Source organism: Bos indicus x Bos taurus, chromosome 12 (genome assembly GCF_003369695.1).
Source record: "Bos indicus x Bos taurus breed Angus x Brahman F1 hybrid chromosome 12, Bos_hybrid_MaternalHap_v2.0, whole genome shotgun sequence".
NCBI classification, from domain to species: Eukaryota; Metazoa; Chordata; class Mammalia; order Artiodactyla; family Bovidae; genus Bos; species Bos indicus x Bos taurus.
Window position 1 is genome coordinate 11,563,374 of NC_040087.1, and position 19,469 is coordinate 11,582,842.

A 19,469-nucleotide genomic window follows, 5' to 3' on the forward strand; every position below is an offset into this window, starting at 1 on the left:
CTATAATTTGGACAAATTGCAGGTATCTGGACATGAGGAAAGCAGTCCTGAAAATGACACCTTCTAGAAGTCGTTCCTGAATTTCTCAAACAACAGCTGCTTTCATTCTCCTAGGCTGTCACCATTCAAGCCTCCTCCACAGTGTCTTCTGTGACACAATAGTCTTATTAACCCAGGTGTGGTTTTCCCTCTGCCATCCTCTGGGCACCTTAAAAGCACCAGCCCACAGCCTAAATGTTTGCAACCTTTGAAGTGGCTATGTACATCCAAGAGGGCTTCCCAGGTGGCTCAGATGGTAAAGCATCTGCCTGCAATGCAGGAGACACCGGTTCATCCCTGCGTCAGGAAGATCCCCTGGGGAAGGACATGGCACCCACTCCAGTATCCTTGCCTGGAGAATCCCACAGACACAGGAGCCTGACAGGCTACAGCCCATGCGGTCACAAAGAGCTGGACCTGATTGAGCAACTTAACAACAGCAACATATACATCCAAGAGGAAATGTTATCTGATTTATACAGACTGGCCTTATGCTCATGCAGGTAAACTCTTGGGACATCAAGTGAGCTATCCTAAGAACAGAGGGTTTCAGCAACAGCAACCTCTCAGCTAAGGGCTGGGCTGAGCTGGGAGCAACCGTGCTCCAATTTGGGCCGGGTCTGCACTCTGTTTTACCGTTTCAAGAGGGCTCCTCACAGGCCGGCAAAGAAAATTCAAGGAAATGAAACAACTCCCTCCCCCGCTCCTATTCTTCTTAGATACAAAAGACAGATAATTATCTAAAGTATTTCTCAATCTGAACAAAATGGAAACGTGACCTTTGGGTCTGTCTGCGGCAGAGCCTGCTCACGTCAGTGCTTGGAGCAGAAGTAAAGCAATGTGCAGGCTTGGGGAACGCTCTCGGGGGCCGGATTTTACTCTCCCTCACGTTTCACACACCATAAATAAAGAGAAATAGTTTACCAGGCAGCGGTACCCGAACAGCTCTGAGTCACCCCGAGGGAGTGATAAAATTCTCCTGCTGGTAGACTTACACAAACCAAGATGCAATGAATTCTTCTGGATACTCCCTTTGCTCAATAAAGCTGAAAGTTTTAAACCTGAAAGATGGCTAGACTAAGAGGGAAAATAAATCAATCTGGCAAAAAAGTAATCATTCAAAGTGTGGCGAGATTAACTGAAACAGAGGAGACCCACTTCAGTGATGTAAAAAGCATATGCTTGCTAGTTAAAAACCTCCATTTCTAGCATTTGGCCTATTTTTAAATGCAATGGATGAACTCTGTCTAGTGATCTGACTATTTAATGCTAAATTCAGAGCTTCTGTTTACTATCTGATTTGTTTATACTCAAAATAGCAGGTAGAATACATTTCAAAGTCTGTAGCTTCTTACAGATCTAGCTTTTGCTTGGTGGCAATTATTACTAGATAATGGGGCTTGAGTGGATCATTCTGGTGATGATGAAATGTTAGATTACTTTTGACTTAAAAAAAAAAATGTGGCCATGCTTTAAGGAGTGTGGGATCTTAGTTCCCCAACTGGGGATCGAACCCCCACCAGCTGCATTGGAAGTATGGAGTCTTAACCACTGGACCTTCAGGGACGTTCCTTCTTATTTGTTTTTAAAGTTTATTTTATTAAATTACTTTTGGAAAGGGATATTTCCAATTTATTGAAGCAAAGTATCCAAACAATTAATTGCTTTATTCTCTTTAAAGGAAAAACCCACAAAAACAAAGAGGACAAGATAAAAACAGGTTAGGGAGAAAGAGACAATCAGTCTGAGAAGGTCTCCTGTCCAGTCTTGATCTCTGATAACCACTGGGTTTATCAACACTTGCACAGAACTTTCTGCTTCAAAGAACCCTTCCTTGTTTTTTTCTTCCAAGATATACAAACATATTCTTAAAAAAATCTTCAAGCACCTGCTTGAATGAACACAAAGGACGAAGGAGAAGAGCAAGGGAATGATGCTGTTTCTGGGCAAGATCTGGATACAGGGGTTGGAGGCATTTTCTGGGGGAAGGAATGTACTTAGAATGAATGCCTCGAGTAAGAGTAACAGTTCTTTTAGAAAAAAGGTAATTTGAAATACTAATAAGAAAAAACAAATTATAACTAAAATATGAATTATATGAAGAATAATTAGTTTTCAAAGCATCTAGAGATCACTGGTTTTGAGAAAAACTACAATGCTAGTCAAAGTCAGTGGATAGATTATTTCACTTTGAAACCTCTAGAAATTTAATGTTTGGGGGATGTGCTTAGTTGTCATGCATAGCAGGTCAAGTTCTTTTGGAATTCTAAACCTTCTTAGGTGTCCTGGCTCAGCTTTTTTGTAAGGAGTTCGAATGGCTATCTACTGGGGACGGGATATTCCTGCTGTGGTGTCCATGATTAGCTCTAAGATGGTTGCTATGTTCTTGTTACTTATTAAAAGAAAGCAATTTCCATCAGTCTTGGGAGATTCTGACCGTGGGAATAATGTCTCCTGTGGTGACCCCAGGATCTCAGGTAGCAAGATACTGTGTGGTATTTGAGAATGCATTACGGGTTTATAATGCAAAGAAGACTTTCATTAAGACATGGTAAGTGGGAGGAGTGGGGAACCCTTTTCCTGGTATGCAAATGTTTTGTATGAGGATACATTCTGAACTCATAATTCCAAAATACCAGAGGGATCCTACAAAACCACATTCTACATAAAATAAAACAAACAGAAATAAAATGACTAATAACCAGTTTATCACGTGACCTGCTGGACTGGGGTAGTCCTTATTAACATCTATTGTCCCAAAGTAATTATTAATAGCACCCATCTCCTTCTCACACGTGGAATCACATGGTCGTCCTATAATAACCAAGAATGTGGATAACACCCAGCCTGTTGGAGTTTATTACTCCATCTGCATATTGAATTAAACTTTCTTTCTGGGTAGTAACTGCCACAGGCCATACTGGGTTATATATGTCTCACCATCTGGCAGAAGAGTGCATACATATTTGTCTATATTTGTCTGTAAGGATCTGTTTATTCCAAGCCCACATTAACACCACTTTTCTGAAAGTAGAATGGTTTGAATTTTGAGATAAAAAATTAGTTTTTCAAAATTCACAAATAAAATTTCTAGTATCAGTTTTCTTACAGTGACTCTTTATGAAAACTTACAGCATAATAGATACACTTCAGCTTTTCCAGATACTTCTATACACTCTGAAAGAAAGTGAAAGTGTCAATCACTCAGTGTGTGATCCCAAAGCTCCCCTGTCCATGGGATTGCCATTCCCTTCTCCAGGGGATCTTTCCAACCCAGGAATCGAACCTGCGTCTCCTGCATTGCAGGCAGATTCTTTACTGTCTGAGCCACCAGGAAACAGGTTTCTCTGCCGGCTGTGGCCTTAGCCCCAAATGTCGCTCAGCCTCAAGCCAGCTCCGCTGCGGCCCTGTCTCTCTGCACTCAGTTCTACCTGACCGATTGCCTTTTCCCTTGGGGACAAGTCCCTACCTTGGATCTCTCTGTTAGCAACCAGGTCTCAATTTGACTCCCCATGGCATGAGTCTGTGCACTGGTCCCCTGCTTCATCTTTTCTCTGGAGTTTCAGGGATCCCTTTGCCCGATCCAGAACCCCTTCTTCCTAGACTCCCAGCTGCAGTCAGCCATCACACTCCTGGTTCTCTATTTAGCCTGTGCTCTTTTCAGTAAGGACAGACACTCAGGACTTCTCAACTTGGGACAGCTGGCACCCGGGACAGTGCCTGGTGAGCAGGAGATTTCAACAACCAGTTAAGTGCTGAATGAATGCCGAAGCTACCTTCTCATCACCTGGAGCTGGGGTTCCTTCCAAGTGCCCCTTCCACCTGTCTCTTTCCATGTGAGCAGGAATGAAATTCACACTGGGCTCCCATTGCCAGCACTAGGCTCTGGGGTGGGCAGTCTGGAGAAAGTGACTCTTTTTTCCTGATTTGTCCAGAGATGGCCCTTTGGCAATCCACCCTCCCCTTGTTGTTCAGTTGCTCAGTTGTGTCCGACTCTTTGCGACCCCACGGACTGCAGCATGCCAGGATTCCCTGTCCTCCACCATCTCCCAGAGTTTGTTCAGACTCATGTCCATTGAGTTGGTGATGCCATCCAACCATCTAATCCTCTGTTGTCCCCTTCTCTTCCTGCCTTTGATCTTTCCCAGCATCAGGGTCTTTTCATATCAGGTGGCCCAAGTATTGAGATTCTCAGTTCTTCCAATGAATATTCAGGGTTGATTTCCTTTAGGACTGACTAAGGATTGACTTGTTTGATCTCCTTGCAGTCCGAGGGGCTCTCAAGAGTCTTTTCCAGCATCACAGTTTAAAAGCATCATTTCTTTGGCGCTCAGCCTTCTTTATGGTCCAGCTGTCACATCCATACATGACTACTGCAAAAACCATAGCTTTGACTATACGGACCTTTGTTGGCAAAGTGATGTCTCTGCTTTTTAATATACTGTCTAGGTTTGCTACGGGACTTCCCTGGTAGCTCAGTTGGTAAAGAAGCTGCCTGCAATGCAGGCCACCGGTTCAATTCCTGGGTCGAGAAGATCCCCTGGAGGAGGACATGGCACCCCACTCCAATATTCTTGCCTGGAGAATCCCCACGGACAGAGGAGCCCGGCGGGCTACAGTCCGTGGGGTTGCAAAGAGTCGGACACAACTGAGAGACTAAGCACAGCACTGAGAGATAAACCCAGCACAGTGGTTTATCATAGCTTTTCTTCCAAGGAACAAGTTCGCTAGCTCTGCACAGCGGCCCATATGTGCTGGAAGATCACTCCCACATGGAAATGTTTTAAGTGAGGTTGGATAAGCGCAGCTCTCAAGGAACAAACCCTGGGAGAGTAAATCTGTTATCTCCTTTCTTACTTCTTATCATATTATGTAAAATCCCAAGGATTCTGCTTGAAAGTTCATAAAGACAGACTTCATCAAGGTTTAAAGACAAGAATCTTAGTATGTGAGCTGACTAACGCGGATGCTTTGTATTGTGCTATTATTCAATATATTACAGCATTTTTCTCTCCAGGGAAGTGGAGTGACTACTCTTAGCTACAGGAAAACCCTTGTAAAGCTCTTTCTGAGGATTTCCTCATATCGGCCTTCACGCAATACCTAGACATGTTGCATGTGAAGAAAAACAGCATGTAGGGAGGTGGTCTACCCTGCCCATAGGCACTTTTCTTGGGTGATCAAAAAATATGTATTTTGTTCAGTCTTAGTAGAAGAGACATGTATTCCTGCTACTCAAAATGTCCTCTAACAGTGGTTAAGAGCACAGACAGTGGAACCAATTTCCTTGGATTCAAATCCTGGCTCTTGATACTTGTTAGTTTGGTAAGGTACTTCATTGTTAAATGAGGTTAACAACCTTATAGGGATGTGTCAAGAAGGGTTAATATGCATACTCACTGGGAACAGTGCCTGGCCACATTAAATGTATATGTGTTAATTATTGAAAGTGAAAGTGTTAGTCGATCAATCGTGTCCAATTCTTTGCGACCACATAGACCATAGCCCGCCAGGCTCCTCTGTCATGGGATTTCCCAAGCAAGAACACTGGAGTGGGTTGCCATTCCCTTCTCCAGGGGATCTTCCCGACCCAGGGTTTGAACCTGGGTCTCCTGCATTGCACGCAGATTCTCTGCCATATGAGCCACCAGGGGAGTTCAAGTGTTAACTATTATTACTATTTTATTTTCTGAGTGTGAAATAGACACTGCTTAGTACAAAATACTCATTTTTTTCAGTAGAGATGAGCCAAATATCTATCAGATTAATATCAGCACTGGGAAAAAGTTAACTTAGGATTTTAATCAAGAATATTTTCTGAAATTTAGGCTGAGAATTCTACACTCTTATAATAACACTCCCCTCTCTTATAGTAACTCTTATAATAACACTATATGTCCAGTCTTATACTAACACTCATGATCTGCTGTTCATTCATGACCTCTCACAGGAAGTTCAATGTTGCTGCAAGTATTACAAACACCAAACTGATGTTTCCTAATGCAGTGCACACTCTGCCCAGAACGCGGCAGCCCCTTTATGGCTTTGGCAGCTGGAATGAGAACTTGACGACTTCTGAGCTCCTGAGAACATGTTTGCTCAAAACTGCAAAAGATGGGGCCTGAAGGGGACTCAAAACATTTTCAGCCGTATGGCTGCTCCAAGTAAGACTTGAGAGAAATGGATACCTTAAAAAATGAGAATGGAAGAGGCTGAAGTGCAAGGGAAAAGGCAGGTCTTTGCCTACAAATTTCAAGTTAGGCTTTGCTCTTCAGTTTATTTCACTTGTTCACTAGGATTTCTTTCTCTTAAAATCAGATACCATCAGATGTGCATTTCCCATTTTCTTCATAAGAATATATTCATCTAGAGGAAGAAAGGCATTTCCAAGAATGCAGAGAAGAGAATGTGTGCTATTTTTTTTTCCCTCTCGTTAAAGTTCTGAAAGAATATTCCTGATTGATATGTGCAGAGTTGAACCACGTTGCTGCTGAGAAGAATTCATTCATTCATTCATTCACTCAGTGAACCCTAATGAAGAGGGTCTCCCTGTGCTTGCACCAGGCGTTGGGAAGAGTGTGAACAATACATCCCTGACCCCTGCCCCTGCCCTCCTACTGCTGACAATCCAGGCACTTCACGTACATTACTTTTAATACTCACAATTCTTCATGTTAGGCATGGTTATTTCTACTTTGCAAGCCAGGAATCAAAGACTTAGAGAAGTGAAGTGACTTACCGTCACACAAAATTAAGTGGTGATGCTAGGATTCAAGTTCCAGTCCATCTCATTCCAAAAGCCACGTTTATCAGATTCTTTCTACTATATCACACTATCTTCAAATAATAAGTGTGAGTTTTTTATTCTTACACTTTTTCTTTTTTTTAAACAAGTGTGTTTTCGAGAGTTACAGAATTCAGTGTTTTACAAAGCGTAATATGGTTCAAGAAAGTGAGGAATATTTTTGAAAAACAATCACTTTTTCCTTCTTAATATATATCAGATTTATAAAAACAATATCGGTTATTTGGACAATAGCTCAATGAGTAAGCATCTCTTCCAGAAGGTTAGTAAAATATAATATTTATACATGGTCTGAATCGGTTTTACACCAGCCCATCTTGAACATGACCAGCAGACTTAATGCCTGCTCTACAGTACAAAGCTGATGGTGTCACTTACTGGCCGTAGGACATAAAGCATATGACACAATGAGATCCTGTTTCTTCATCTGTAAAACGGGGGTATCATTGCCTGTCACATGGAGCTCTACAAAGAGTCAATGGAGGACAGAACAGAAAGCTTAACAGTGATGGGCACGCTTCAGTCCCTTTCCTTTGCCCCACATACGACACACTAGCTTTTCTAACAATGGTAGTAAATCTTACCTCTGTTTAGCATTTACAGACAAAAAATACCTCCACTGGAAATATCCCAGAGCATGAAGATCACTGCCTTCGATGCTCTGCTTGTAGCACAAACTTAGGTTTCCCTGGTGGCTCAGACAGTGAAGAGTCCGCCTGCAGTGCAGGAGACCTGGGTTCGATCCCTGGGTCAGGAAGATCCCCTGGAGAAGGGAATGGCAACCCACTCCAGTATTACTGCCTAGAGAATTTCATGGACAGAAGAGCCTGGTGGGCTACAGTCCATGGGGTCGCAAAGAGTCAGACAGGACTAAGCAACTGACAGACCTATGCTACAACCTAGATGGAAAGAAGCTCCTAGGTACATTTTTCTGGATGACTCAGATTAAGGGTGATTATGAAGGGTCTGAATGGATAATCCCTAAACCTCTAGGATTCTTTCACTTATGCAAATTAGGTCTCAGGGTAAGGGTGATTATAGAGGGGTTTGAATGGCTAATCCCCAAACCCCAAGGATTCTTTCACTTATGCAGATTAGGTAAAGACAGATGTACACACTAGGGCTTCCCCACTGGCTCAGTGGGAAAGAATCTGCCTGCAGTACTGAAGACACAGGAGATGCAGGTTCGATCCCTGGGTCAGGAAGAGCCCCTGCAGAAGGAACTGGCAACCCACTCCAGGATTCTTGCCTGGAGAATGCCATGGACAGAGGAGCTGCAGTCCACAGGGTTGCAAAGGGCTGGAACACAACTGAAGCAACATAAACAGCAGCAGCATACAAACACACCAACACATAGAGTTTATCTACAGAATGATATAATTGAAAAAAGAAGCGAGCACGTGTGTTCATTCAAGACTGTTGCTTGGAATTTTCCTCCTGAAAGCCTAAGCATTTATTTCATTCATCTGAGGAACACATGTTTACTGGGTGTCCAGGAAAGTGCAGGGCACTGTGCCAGCACTGGGCATACGGTGATGAACAAAACAGCGGTGCTTCTCCCTTTCAAAATCAGTTTTGAGGTCACATGTACTTATAAATAAATATTTATTTATTGATAAATAAATATTACTCAGATAATTCAGATAGGAGTGGCGTTAGCCTGAGTTTATCATAAAACTAGTTCTGGATTCCACCAACTAGGGGGAAATGTCACATGATGTATGTCGCAGACAATCTATACAACTAGCAGAGGGGGGCTCTTTACTAACATAGTATAAAAGTACCTCTGGGACGTCCCTGGCGATTCAGAATCAGATGAGTCTGATTGTTGTGACTATGATTCAGGTTGTTAAGAATCTGCCTGCTAATAAGCAGAGTACAGCATGAGAAACGCTGGGCTGGAGGAAGCACAAGTGGAATTAAGATTGCTGGAAGAAATATGAATATCCTCAGATATGCAGATGACACCACCCTTATGGCAGAAAGTGAAGAACTAAAGAGCCTCTTAATGAAAGTGAAAGAGGAGAATGAAAAAGTTGGCTTAAAGCTCAACATTCAGAAAATGAAGATCATGGCATCCGGTTCCATCACTTCATGGCAAATGGATGGGGAAACAGTGGAAACAGTGTCAGACTTTATTATTGGGGGCTCCAAAATCACTGCAGATGGTGACTGTAGCCATGAAATTAAAAGATGCTTACTCCTTGGAAGCAAAGTTATGACCAACCTAGACAGAATATTAAAAAGCAGGGACATTACTTTGTCAACAAAGGTCTGTCTAGTCAAGGCTATGGTTTTTTCAGTAGTCATGTATGGATGTGAGAATTGGACTATAAAGAAAGCTGAGCGCTGAAGAATAGATGCTTTTGAACTGTGGTGTTGGAGAATACTCTTGAGAGTCCCTTGGACTGCAAGGAGATCTAACCAGTCCATCCTAAAGGAAATCAGTCCTGAATATTTATTGGAAGGACTGATGCTGAGGCTGAAACTCCAATATTTTGGCCACCTGATGTGAAGAGCTGACTCATTGGAAAAGACCCTGATGCTGGGAAAGGTTGAAGACAGGAGGAGAAGGGGACGACAGAGGATGAGATGGTTGGATGGCATCACTGACTCAATGGACATGGGTTTGAGTAAACTTCAGGAGTTGGTGATGGACAGGGAGGCCTGGCGTGCTGTGGTTCATGGGGTCGCAAAGAGTCACTCACGACCGAGTGACTGAACTGAACTGAATGCAGGGAATATGGGTCCGACCCCTGGTCTGGAAAGATTTCAGATGCTTTGAGGCAACAAGCCCATGTGCCACAACTATGAGCCTGCTCGCCCACAGCCTGTGCTCCGCGGCGAGAGAGGGCACCGCGCTGAGAACCCTGCGCACCGCAGCTAGGGAGCCGCTCGCTCTCTGCAGCTAGAAAGCCTGAGCATGGCAACGGAGACCCAGCGCAGCCAAAATTAATTAATTAATTTTTATAAAGTACCTCTGGACTCTGTAGCCCCAGGTAGTGTCTCGGGTTTCCTGAGCCTGATCACTGCTTATTATGATGATAAAAAAAAGATTCCCCTTTTTAGCCTTAGATAAAATCCTATCCAAATAATTCTTCTGAAGCTTGAGATTACATTACTTATCTCATTCAGGTTTTAAAAATATTTCTAATTTTTTTCTGCCAGTAACCAAGCCCTTTTCCCTCACGGAGAAAGACCTTGGTTTCTGAAACAGTTCTTCCCTTGACATTTCTTGGTGGGGGTGGGCATTATTTCCCCTGAAAAGTAAACAAGGGGATAAAAACAAGGTGACTCAAAGGATGAGGAAGTCTGTTTTTCTAGAGAACAAAAGGCCTTTTCACAGTATGTCAAAGATTTAACTGTGAACTTTCCTGAACGTAAACACTGTTCAAATGGCAAAAGGAATTTCATCTATGTCTATAAAAGTTCCTGCACAATAGTTCTTGCTTGAAGCTACATTTGGCAGTCAGTAAAATAATCTTTTTCTTCAAATGCTTTGCATACAGACCTACAAAAACGTTTTTATTGTCTCAGAAGTGATACAGTTATAATTACCTTCATAATAGCAATAATACCACAGATCAGAGTACTGCTAAAGGCAAGTCATGTCATGAATTACAAGTGACATCATTTATGCCTAGAGTCTTCATGAATAAAGAAATATTTTATGAGAGAGTTTAAAATATTAGGCTGATGCTTTCCATTTAGCAAAAAAAAAAATTTTAAGTTATAGGGCACTAGAGTTTAAAAGCAGATTTTGTGAAAACTGAGGTACAGCTGATTTGCAATGTTGTGTTAGCTTCCGGCATACTGCACAGCAATTCAGTTATACACACACACATTCTCTTTCACATTCTTTTCCCTTATAGCTTATTACAAATGAGAATAGTTCCCAGTTCTATACTTTAGTAAAGGCAGACTTTGTTATGATCATAGAAGACAACTATTAATGTTTTAAACTGACAGAAATTATGAGATTTCAGTAAGCTAAAACATTTAATTTTCCTACTTTAAAGTTTTATTCTTTACAAGCCTAGTTCTCAATAACTAAAAATTGATGCTGGTAATTATGTTGATAATATTGAATAGAGCTCCACGCCACAACCAAGTTATATAACTATTACGGAAAGGCAGAGATCTTTCCTTACCCATCTGCAGATTTTGCAGACATCCCATGATCACCGTCACTAGCCCAAACCCCACTGCAGCCAGATGCTAGGGTTCTTTCTCTCATCATTAAGGAAGGATTGCACAACTGCTAGAATATGAGGAGGAGTACAACTCAGGGTCAGAGGATGTGGAGATTTCCTTTTGGGTTTTCTATTTCCAAATACTGAGTATGAAACGAGACTCAGATGTCCTCCAGGCCCCAGTGTGGCCGGGCTTAGTGTGCATCCGTGTGGCATCCCCCTCCTCCGTCCCCTTGCACGGATCTGGGCAGCATCCGTTCTTTCCATGGAACGTGTGTCATTCAGGCAGACTGATGAAGGAGCGCGTTGCTTCCTCGGAGTTCCTGGGAGAGCGGAGGACACAGAGGAGCTCTTGAATGACCTATCCCACGTGGAGGAACAGGACTGAGAGAGGGCGATGGCATCTCTGGAGACCCCTGGCTGGAAGGGGTCCAGCGAGTCTCCTGGGGTGGAACATGAGATTCCACATTCCAGGAAGGGACTGAGGTGGGCAGAGGCGCCATAAGGCTCATGCTGTAAAAACAGTAAGAAAGGATGATTCCCCCAATGCCCTCTTCCCCAGTTCCATTTCCTAAGGAAAGGAAGAGTCCTAAAGACACAGAACCGCCTTTTCAGCTGCTGCCATCAAATACATGTACAATCTCAGATAGGTCACTTAATCTTTCCAGGCCTCAGTTTACTCATTGGGGTTGCCTTGTGGTCTCTGAGGTACCTAAAGTTATTAATGATACCAAACATTTGGTTGTTGCTGTTCAGTCACTAAGTCGTGTCCGACTTGTTCTGACCCCATGGACTGTAGCCCGCCAGGCACTTCTGTCTTTGGGATTTTCCAGGCAAGAATACTGGAGTGGGTAACCATTCCCTTCTCCAGGGGATCTTCCTGGACCAGGGATCAAAACCACATCTTCCTGCACTGCAGGCGGATTCTTTCCCACTGAGCCACCAGGGAAGCCCTGCAAATATTTACTGCGTGCTACTATTTGCCATATGCTGAAATATGCATGGGTCATGAATATCAGTACTTGTCATACACTCTACCCATGGGTTATCTCAAGTTTTATCACTCCCATTTAACGTGAAGAGCCTGAGGCTTGGGGAGGCACAGTGAGTTGTTTGCAGTCACACAGCTGGTACGGAGAGGAGCCAGGATGCAGAGGCTGGTCTGTCTGGTTTCAGAGTTGGTCCTTTTATGAGTTATGCCAGATTTCCCCCATTTCATGATTTTCACCATAGTAAACAGGTGTGAGTCATTTGTTTAAAAAAAAAAAGAGGAACCATTAGTTTGTGACCGGAAGAATGGACTGGATATGATCCATAGCTTTGCTCCTTGTAGGAGAGGAAGTTTGGCTCCTTCCTTCGGCTTTTGTCTGCCGTGTCTCTCTTCCTGGCATCTGGCAGGGTGGAACTGCCCATCGACTTGGCAAAGACCAGGCCATCCGCTGGGCTCCACTTTCCACGTGTGCCACCACTGTGCACCAAATGCGTAATAGGCTTCCTGGTGGCTCCCACGCTGGTGAATGAGCTGATTGGTTTATGACTTGTCTCCTTTAGGGAAATCCAGTCAGTCTGTTTCTCTCTGCTCTACCTCTCCTGTGCCTGCACCTGATGGGGGAGGTCAAGCTGAGGCCTCTGCGGGTATGGCTCAGAGTCTAAGGGAAGGAAGCAGGAAGACCCACTTTGGCTGCCAGGCTCAAGTCTTGCTTTCTTTTACTACTCCTGCACTGAGTGTAGATGGGTATGAGGCAGGAGGAAGATGGGCCTCCCAGGGCAAAGCAACTGGAGATTCACTTTCTATTGACAGAAACTCCAAGACAAGAACAGCAGGGCAATTAAGGCGAGGAGGCTGGGCCCTGCCCAGATCACATATTTCTTGCTCTCAAAGTCAGGAGATGGCTCTGCGCAGAAAGGCTCATTGGAGGCCAAAGGGGAGTCATGTCAAGGGATGTTCTACCCAGATGCCTTTTCAGTAAAATCCATCTTGGCTAAGAGATGCATGCAACACACATTGGAGAGTCCTGAGATATACCAATTTGATATACCTGAACCAGACAAATCAAAATGATTGGCCAAAGGAAACCCAGAAGAAATACCCCATAAAAGTAATTCAAACTACCAGAAGGGCCATGACTCAGCAACTCAGGGACTTTCCCTGAGTCTGCCTGTGTGTCTGTCCATAGGTACTGTACTCTTTTTCCTCCGAATACATACTTGACTTGCTCCACTACTTTCCCTCTTTGTGGAAATTCTTTTCTGCAAAGCCGAAGGGCCAGGACCTTTGTCACTGACCACTGGTCTGGTGGCTAGCATCTGGTCCTTTCCCAGCCCAGTCTCTGGCTGGGAACCAAGCCCTGCCCCAAGCCATTGCACCCAAGATCAGGTACTGGTCCATTTACTAATAACCTAGTATATACACATTGGTACTTGGTGTCCCTTTTGGGTAGATTTTTCGTGTTCACAGCTCCCTTGGTTTGGAATCCTGCGGAGGCAAGGCATAAGCGATAGATAAGACATCCCTAAGTCCTAGCCTCATACAATCTAATACCCTTAAGTTCTCAGGTTGCCTATAACAAGTACAGAACCTGAGTTAGTGACTTAAAAACTACCCATGAAGGAAAGTCCAGGCCCAGATGGTTTCACCATCGAATCCTTTCAGATATTTATAGAAGAATTAATAGCAACTCTTTGCAAGAATTGTTACAAATAATACTTTTCAACTGATGCTGTGAAGCCAATATTATCCTGATACCAAATATCAGAAAAAGACATCACAGGAGAGAACACTACAGATCAGTATTTTTCATAAAAATAGATGCAAGAGTTTTCAACAAAATAATAGCGAACTTAAAACCAGCAATACATTAAAAAAGGATTATATGCTATGACCAAGTGGGCTTTATCCCAGGAATGCAAGACTGGTTTCACATGAAATTCAATTAATACAAAACACCATATTAGTAGAATAAAGTGGGGGAAAAAACACACGATCACCTTCACAGCTGCATAAAAAGCATTTGACAAAATTCAACACTCTTTCATGATAAGAACACTCAATAAACTAGGGATGTAAGGGAACTCCCTCAAACTGATAAAGGTTATCTACAAAAAAACCCACAGCTAATACCATGCTTAATGATAAAAGACTGACTGTTCTCTTCCTTGATGAGTAACAAGACAAGGATGCCCACGCTGTACCAATTTAACACTGTACTGAAGAGTCTAGTCAAAATGGAAACAAAAGGCATCAAGATTGGAAAGAAAGAACTAAAGCTACCTCTATGTGCAGATGAAATAGTCTTGTACATGTAGAAAGTCCTAAGGCATCCACTAAAAACCGTCAGAACTAATAAACAAGTTCACCAAATTTGCGGGATACAAGATACAAAGTAAAAGTCAATTGCATTCATATACATTAGCAGTGAAACAATCTGAAAATGAAATTAAGTTCCAATTATAATAGCATCAAAAGGAGTAAAATAGTGCAAAACATATTCTCTAAAAACTATAAAATATTCTTGAAAAAAATTAAAGAACACCTAAACAAATAGGGCATCCATGTTTATGGATCAGAAGACTTATCTTTTAGATTGTTCTATGGCCTGAATGTTTCTATTGCCCCCCACTTACATGTTAAAATCTTAACACCTGATGTGAGGTATTCGGAAGTAGGGCCTTTGGGAGGTGTTTAGGTCAGGAGGGTAGAGCTCTCATGGATGGGATTAGTACTTTTATGAAAGAGGCCCCAGAGAGCTTGACCCTTCCTCTACAGAGCTATGACCCAGGAAGAGGACTGAATACCTGACACCACTCATTGCTGGATTAAGTGGTTTAATTTTTTTTTTTAATTATTGATAATTTGTTAAACATAATATATACCAGAACTAAGGAAAAACAAGTATGAGGAAAACACAGTCCCTGGCTTCAAATACTTAAACGTGTTGTAAAGGAGAGTAAGATAAGATAATTTCATAAAGAATTCAAGGCAGGTTGTGTAAGTCCCACAGGAAAGGTATAGACCTAGTGGGTGGAGCCAGGAGGAGGAAGAGGCCGCACCCGCCTAGCGGAGGGGCTGGAGAGGTAGCACTTGGCATGGAAGCCTGTGCCCCACAGAAACAGGAAAGAGGGAGTGAGAGAAGTGAAGGGAAAGTCGCTCAGTCGTGTCCGACTCTGCAACCCCATGGACTTGTAGCCTTCCAGGCTCCTCTGTCCATGGAATTCTCCAGGCCAGAATACTGGAGTGGGGACCCATTCCCTTCTCCAGGGGATCTTCCCAACCCAGGGATTGAGTCCAGGTCTCCCACATTGCAGGCGGATTCTTTACCAGATGAGCCACCAGGAAAGACCCCAAAGAGGGAGTGGTGGAAGGGAATGGGCTGTGGACGGCAAGCAAACGCTAGCACAGTGCGGGGGAAGGCAAGAATGGGCTGTGTCTGGGGAGGAGTTTGGCTTGGGTAGAGTGCAAGCTGGGTGTTTGTAGGCTGGGGCGTGCTGCGGGGGCTCTGGGTGCCAAGAAGAGTGGACTGTATTTCACCTTGGCCATGGCACGATTTCTGAAGATTTCTGATCTAGGGTGACATGTTCAGAGTTGACATTTAAGAAAATTTAACTCAGCAGTCTATGTAGAATGGATTAGAGTAGGAAGACTCTGAACCTCAAGCAAACTTCAATTTTTAGGTAGAGATTAGATATTGTAATGTTTAGGGTAACTTTTATCTTCATATACTCAAGAATACTATAAGGAAATGCTAGGTAATCAGCAGGTATACTTGAATTAGAAGAAAAATTTATGAGTTATAGTCAGGCAGATAATCATATTATCTGTATTTCAGGTGGGATACCTTTACTATGTACATGTTTCTTTGTGAATAATTTTGAGTAGAGCAATTTTTTTTGATTGCTATTTTGAGTACTGTTAATTTTTAAAGTACTGTTACTATTTAATTATGAGGTTATTTCTTCTTTCATCCTATCATTCCCAAAGATTTGCTGTTAAAGATGGGGTGCTATTTTTTCTGCTGAAATGCACTTTCAGCTTTGTAATGTCTATTAGTGGTAAAATATAATTTATTCCCAGTTACCAGGCTTATATCAAACCACCGAAATTTAGAGCTGAAGGAAATACAGTACACCAGAATGCATTATGCATGCACTCAGCCTCGTATCTCAGAAGGAAGACATTCTACCATGAGGGGTTTGCTTGCACAAGTTAGAAATAAAATTAGAATCATCCTACAATCATCACACCTCTGCAAAAACTGGTTGGGACAGCAAAGAATCTATTCCTTAGACTGTTCATCCTAATCAATGTAAGTTATGATCAAAGAACCAACTCCTCCTCCAATAAAATGAGTTACTATACATACTCAACATGTGTCCCCAAAGTATCAAATTTAATTCAGCAGCTCTTTATGAATTTTAAAGTTAGTTCCCCATGCTCTCTAATTAATTCTCCATTTATTATACAGATTTATGACAGTGAGTAATAACACTTCACATTCATATACTACTTGTCAGTGTGCGGAGCACTTGAACATATGTTATCTCATTTGGTTTTTACAGTTCTGTAAGGCAGCTGCTATGATTAGATTCATTTTACAGATGGAGAGGTGCAGCTTCCAAGGCATTAAATGACTCGCCTACGGTCACTGGATACAACTGGAAATCAAACTCAGTTTTGGCTCCCTGGTTCACAGGTGTTCACTCTGCAACCACAAACCAGCATGTGTAGGAAAACTAGGGAGGGAGAGACTTATTGCCATTCGGTCCTTTGCCAATCTAGGCAACAGTCAGCGAGTAAACTCGCAACAGTAAACTGTTGCCAATCTAGGCAACAGTCAGACCAGTGAACTCACAGAAACAGAAGATCCAGCCTTCTGGAAAACACCAACGGAGTTGGCTGCTTCTATTATCCCTCTGAGGGACCTCACAAAAGCTTTAAATGACCAAATTAATTACACATCCATGTACTGATTCACTGATTTATCAAGAATTTATTGAGCTCTGACCAGGTATCAGATGCCCAAGCAGACGCCTAAATGGGGCATGAATTCTGCTCTGGGGAAGCTTGCCTTTCTGACACACATCAAAGTAAGAGATTGCAGTGTGACCAGGGCCTGGGGACGCCATGGAGGGGTGAATGCTGCTGGGGGTGGGCAGGTTGGTGCCATCTGCTCAGCCTTGAAGGATGACACAGAGGTGGGTGATGCACAGTCCAACCAGACAGGACAACATGAGCATGATGGAAAGTGCGAGGCAAGGAAATGAATGCTGTTGTTTTAAATTTTAACTAATTCATTTATTTCAGGCTGTGCTGGATCTCCGTTGCTGTGAGGGCTTTTCTCTGGCTGTGGTGGCTTCTCTTGTTGCAGAGCACGTGCTCCGGGGTGCGGGCTTCAGTAGTCATGGCCCGTGGACTCAGTAGTTAGGGCCCCCAGGCTCTAGAGCACAGGCTCTGCAGTCGTAGCGCACACAGCTGCCCCAAGCCATGTGGGATCTTTCCAGACCAGGGATCGAACCCATGTCTCCTGCATTGGTAGCAGATTCCTATCCACTGGAACACCAGGAAAGCCTGGAAACGCATGTTTAAGAGCTGTGCGGAGAGCTTCATTCTTCTCATTCTTCTGTGACTGGACAATTTGCTTTGTCACTTGTAAGATGCATAAACAATAAAAAACATTCTGGACCAGATCGGATTTTTTCCTCCAATTATTAATATATTTATGTTGTTTATTATTGTGATGTAAACCTCATATAAACCCCAAAATACATACTTGATATACTCTGACATTTTTCAGTGGACATGCATATAACTTGGGGAGGAAAGATATAATTTTTATCTTTTATACCTAAATAATTTTTTGAGATGCTTGTTTTCCTTCCTTTCTTTTCCTTCTCTCTGATTTAAGCAGATTTCATTTTTAAATAATGATCTCAGGGTAGGTACGTAACAATGCAGAAAGCAGAGGTAGATTGTATCTTTTTGGTTCAGTTCACTTCAGTCACTCAGTCGTGTCCAACTCTTTGCGATCCCATGAACCGCAGCACGCCAGGGCTCCCTGTCCATCACCAACTCCCAGAGTCCACCCAAACCCATGTCCATTGAGTCAGTGATGCCATCCAACCATCTCATCCTCTGTCATCCCCTTCTCCTCTTGCCTGCAATCTTTACCAGGATCAGAGTCTTTTCCAATGAGTCAGCTCTTCGCATCAGGTGGCCAAAGTATTGGAATTTCAGCTTCAACATCAGTCCTTCTAATGAGCACCCAGGACTGATCTCCTTTAGGATGGACTGCATGGAACTCCTTGCAGTCCAAGGGACTCTCAAGAGTCTTCTCCAACACCACAGTTCAAAAGCATCAATTCTTCGGTGCTCAGCTTTCTTTATAGTCAAACTATCAGATCCATACATGACCACTGGAAAAACCATGGCCTTGACTAGATGGACCTTTGTCGGCAAAGTAATGTCCCTGCTTTTGAATATGCTATCTAGGTTGGTCATAACTTTTCTTCCAAGGAGTAAGTGTCTTTTAATTTCATGGCTGCAATCACCATCTGCAGTGATTTTGGAGCCTAGAAAAATAAAGTCAGCCATTGTTTCCACTGTTTCCCCATCTATTTGCCATAAAGTGATGGGACCGGATGCCATGATCTTCGTTTTCTGAATGTTGAGCTTTAAGCCAACTTTTTCACTCTCCTCTTTCACTTTCATCAAGAGGCTCTTTAGTTCTTCTTCACTTTCTGCCATAAGGGTGGTGTCATCTGCATATCTGAGGTTATTGATGTTTCTCCTGGCAATCTTGATTCCAGCTTGTGCTTCCTCCAGCCCAGCATTTCCCTGATGTACTCCACATATAAGTTTAATAAGCAGGGTGACAATATATAGCCTTGACACACTCCTTTTCCTATTTGGAACCAGTCTGTTGGTCTATGTCCAGTTCTAACTGTTGCTTCTTGACCTGCATACAGGTTTCTCAAGAGGCAGGTCAGGTGATCTGGCATTCCCATCTCTTGAAGAATTTTCCACAGTTTCTTGTGATCCACACAGTCAAAGGTTTTGGCATAGTCAATAAAGCAGAAATAGATGTTTTTCTGGAACTCCCTTGCTTTTTTGATGATCCAGCAGATGTTGGCATTTTGATCTCTGGTTCCTCTGCCTTTTCTAAAACCAGCTTGAATATCTGGAAGTTCACTGTTCAAGTATTGCTGAAGTCTGGCTTGGAGAATTTTGAGCATTACTTTACTAGCGTGTGAAATGAGTGCAACTGTGCAGTAGTTTGAGCATTCTTTGACATTGCCTTTCTTTGGGATTGGAATGAAAACTGACCTTTTCCAGTCCTGTGGCCCCTGCTGAGTTTTCCAAATTTGCTGACATATTGAGTGCAGAACTTTCACAGCATCATCTTTCAGGATTTGAAATAGCCCAACTGGAATTCCAT

At 42.9% G+C, this 19,469-nt stretch overlaps 1 protein-coding gene across 3 annotated transcripts in view; it reads right to left on the reverse strand.

Moving 5' to 3' along the window:
• The window catches only part of VWA8 (von Willebrand factor A domain containing 8), a 401,096-nt gene that overhangs the window by 80,109 nt on the left and 301,518 nt on the right, over nucleotides 1-19,469 (reverse strand). The window contains exon 38 of one of the 3 annotated variants that reach the window (XM_027557144.1): nucleotides 9,863-11,360. The exons of the other annotated variants lie outside the window; for them this stretch is intronic. Coding sequence (XP_027412945.1) covers nucleotides 11,319-11,360 — 42 coding nt within the window. The 3' untranslated portion in view covers nucleotides 9,863-11,318. Of the gene's footprint in view, nucleotides 1-9,862; nucleotides 11,361-19,469 lie in introns of those variants that run through there. 3 annotated transcript variants of the gene reach the window in all.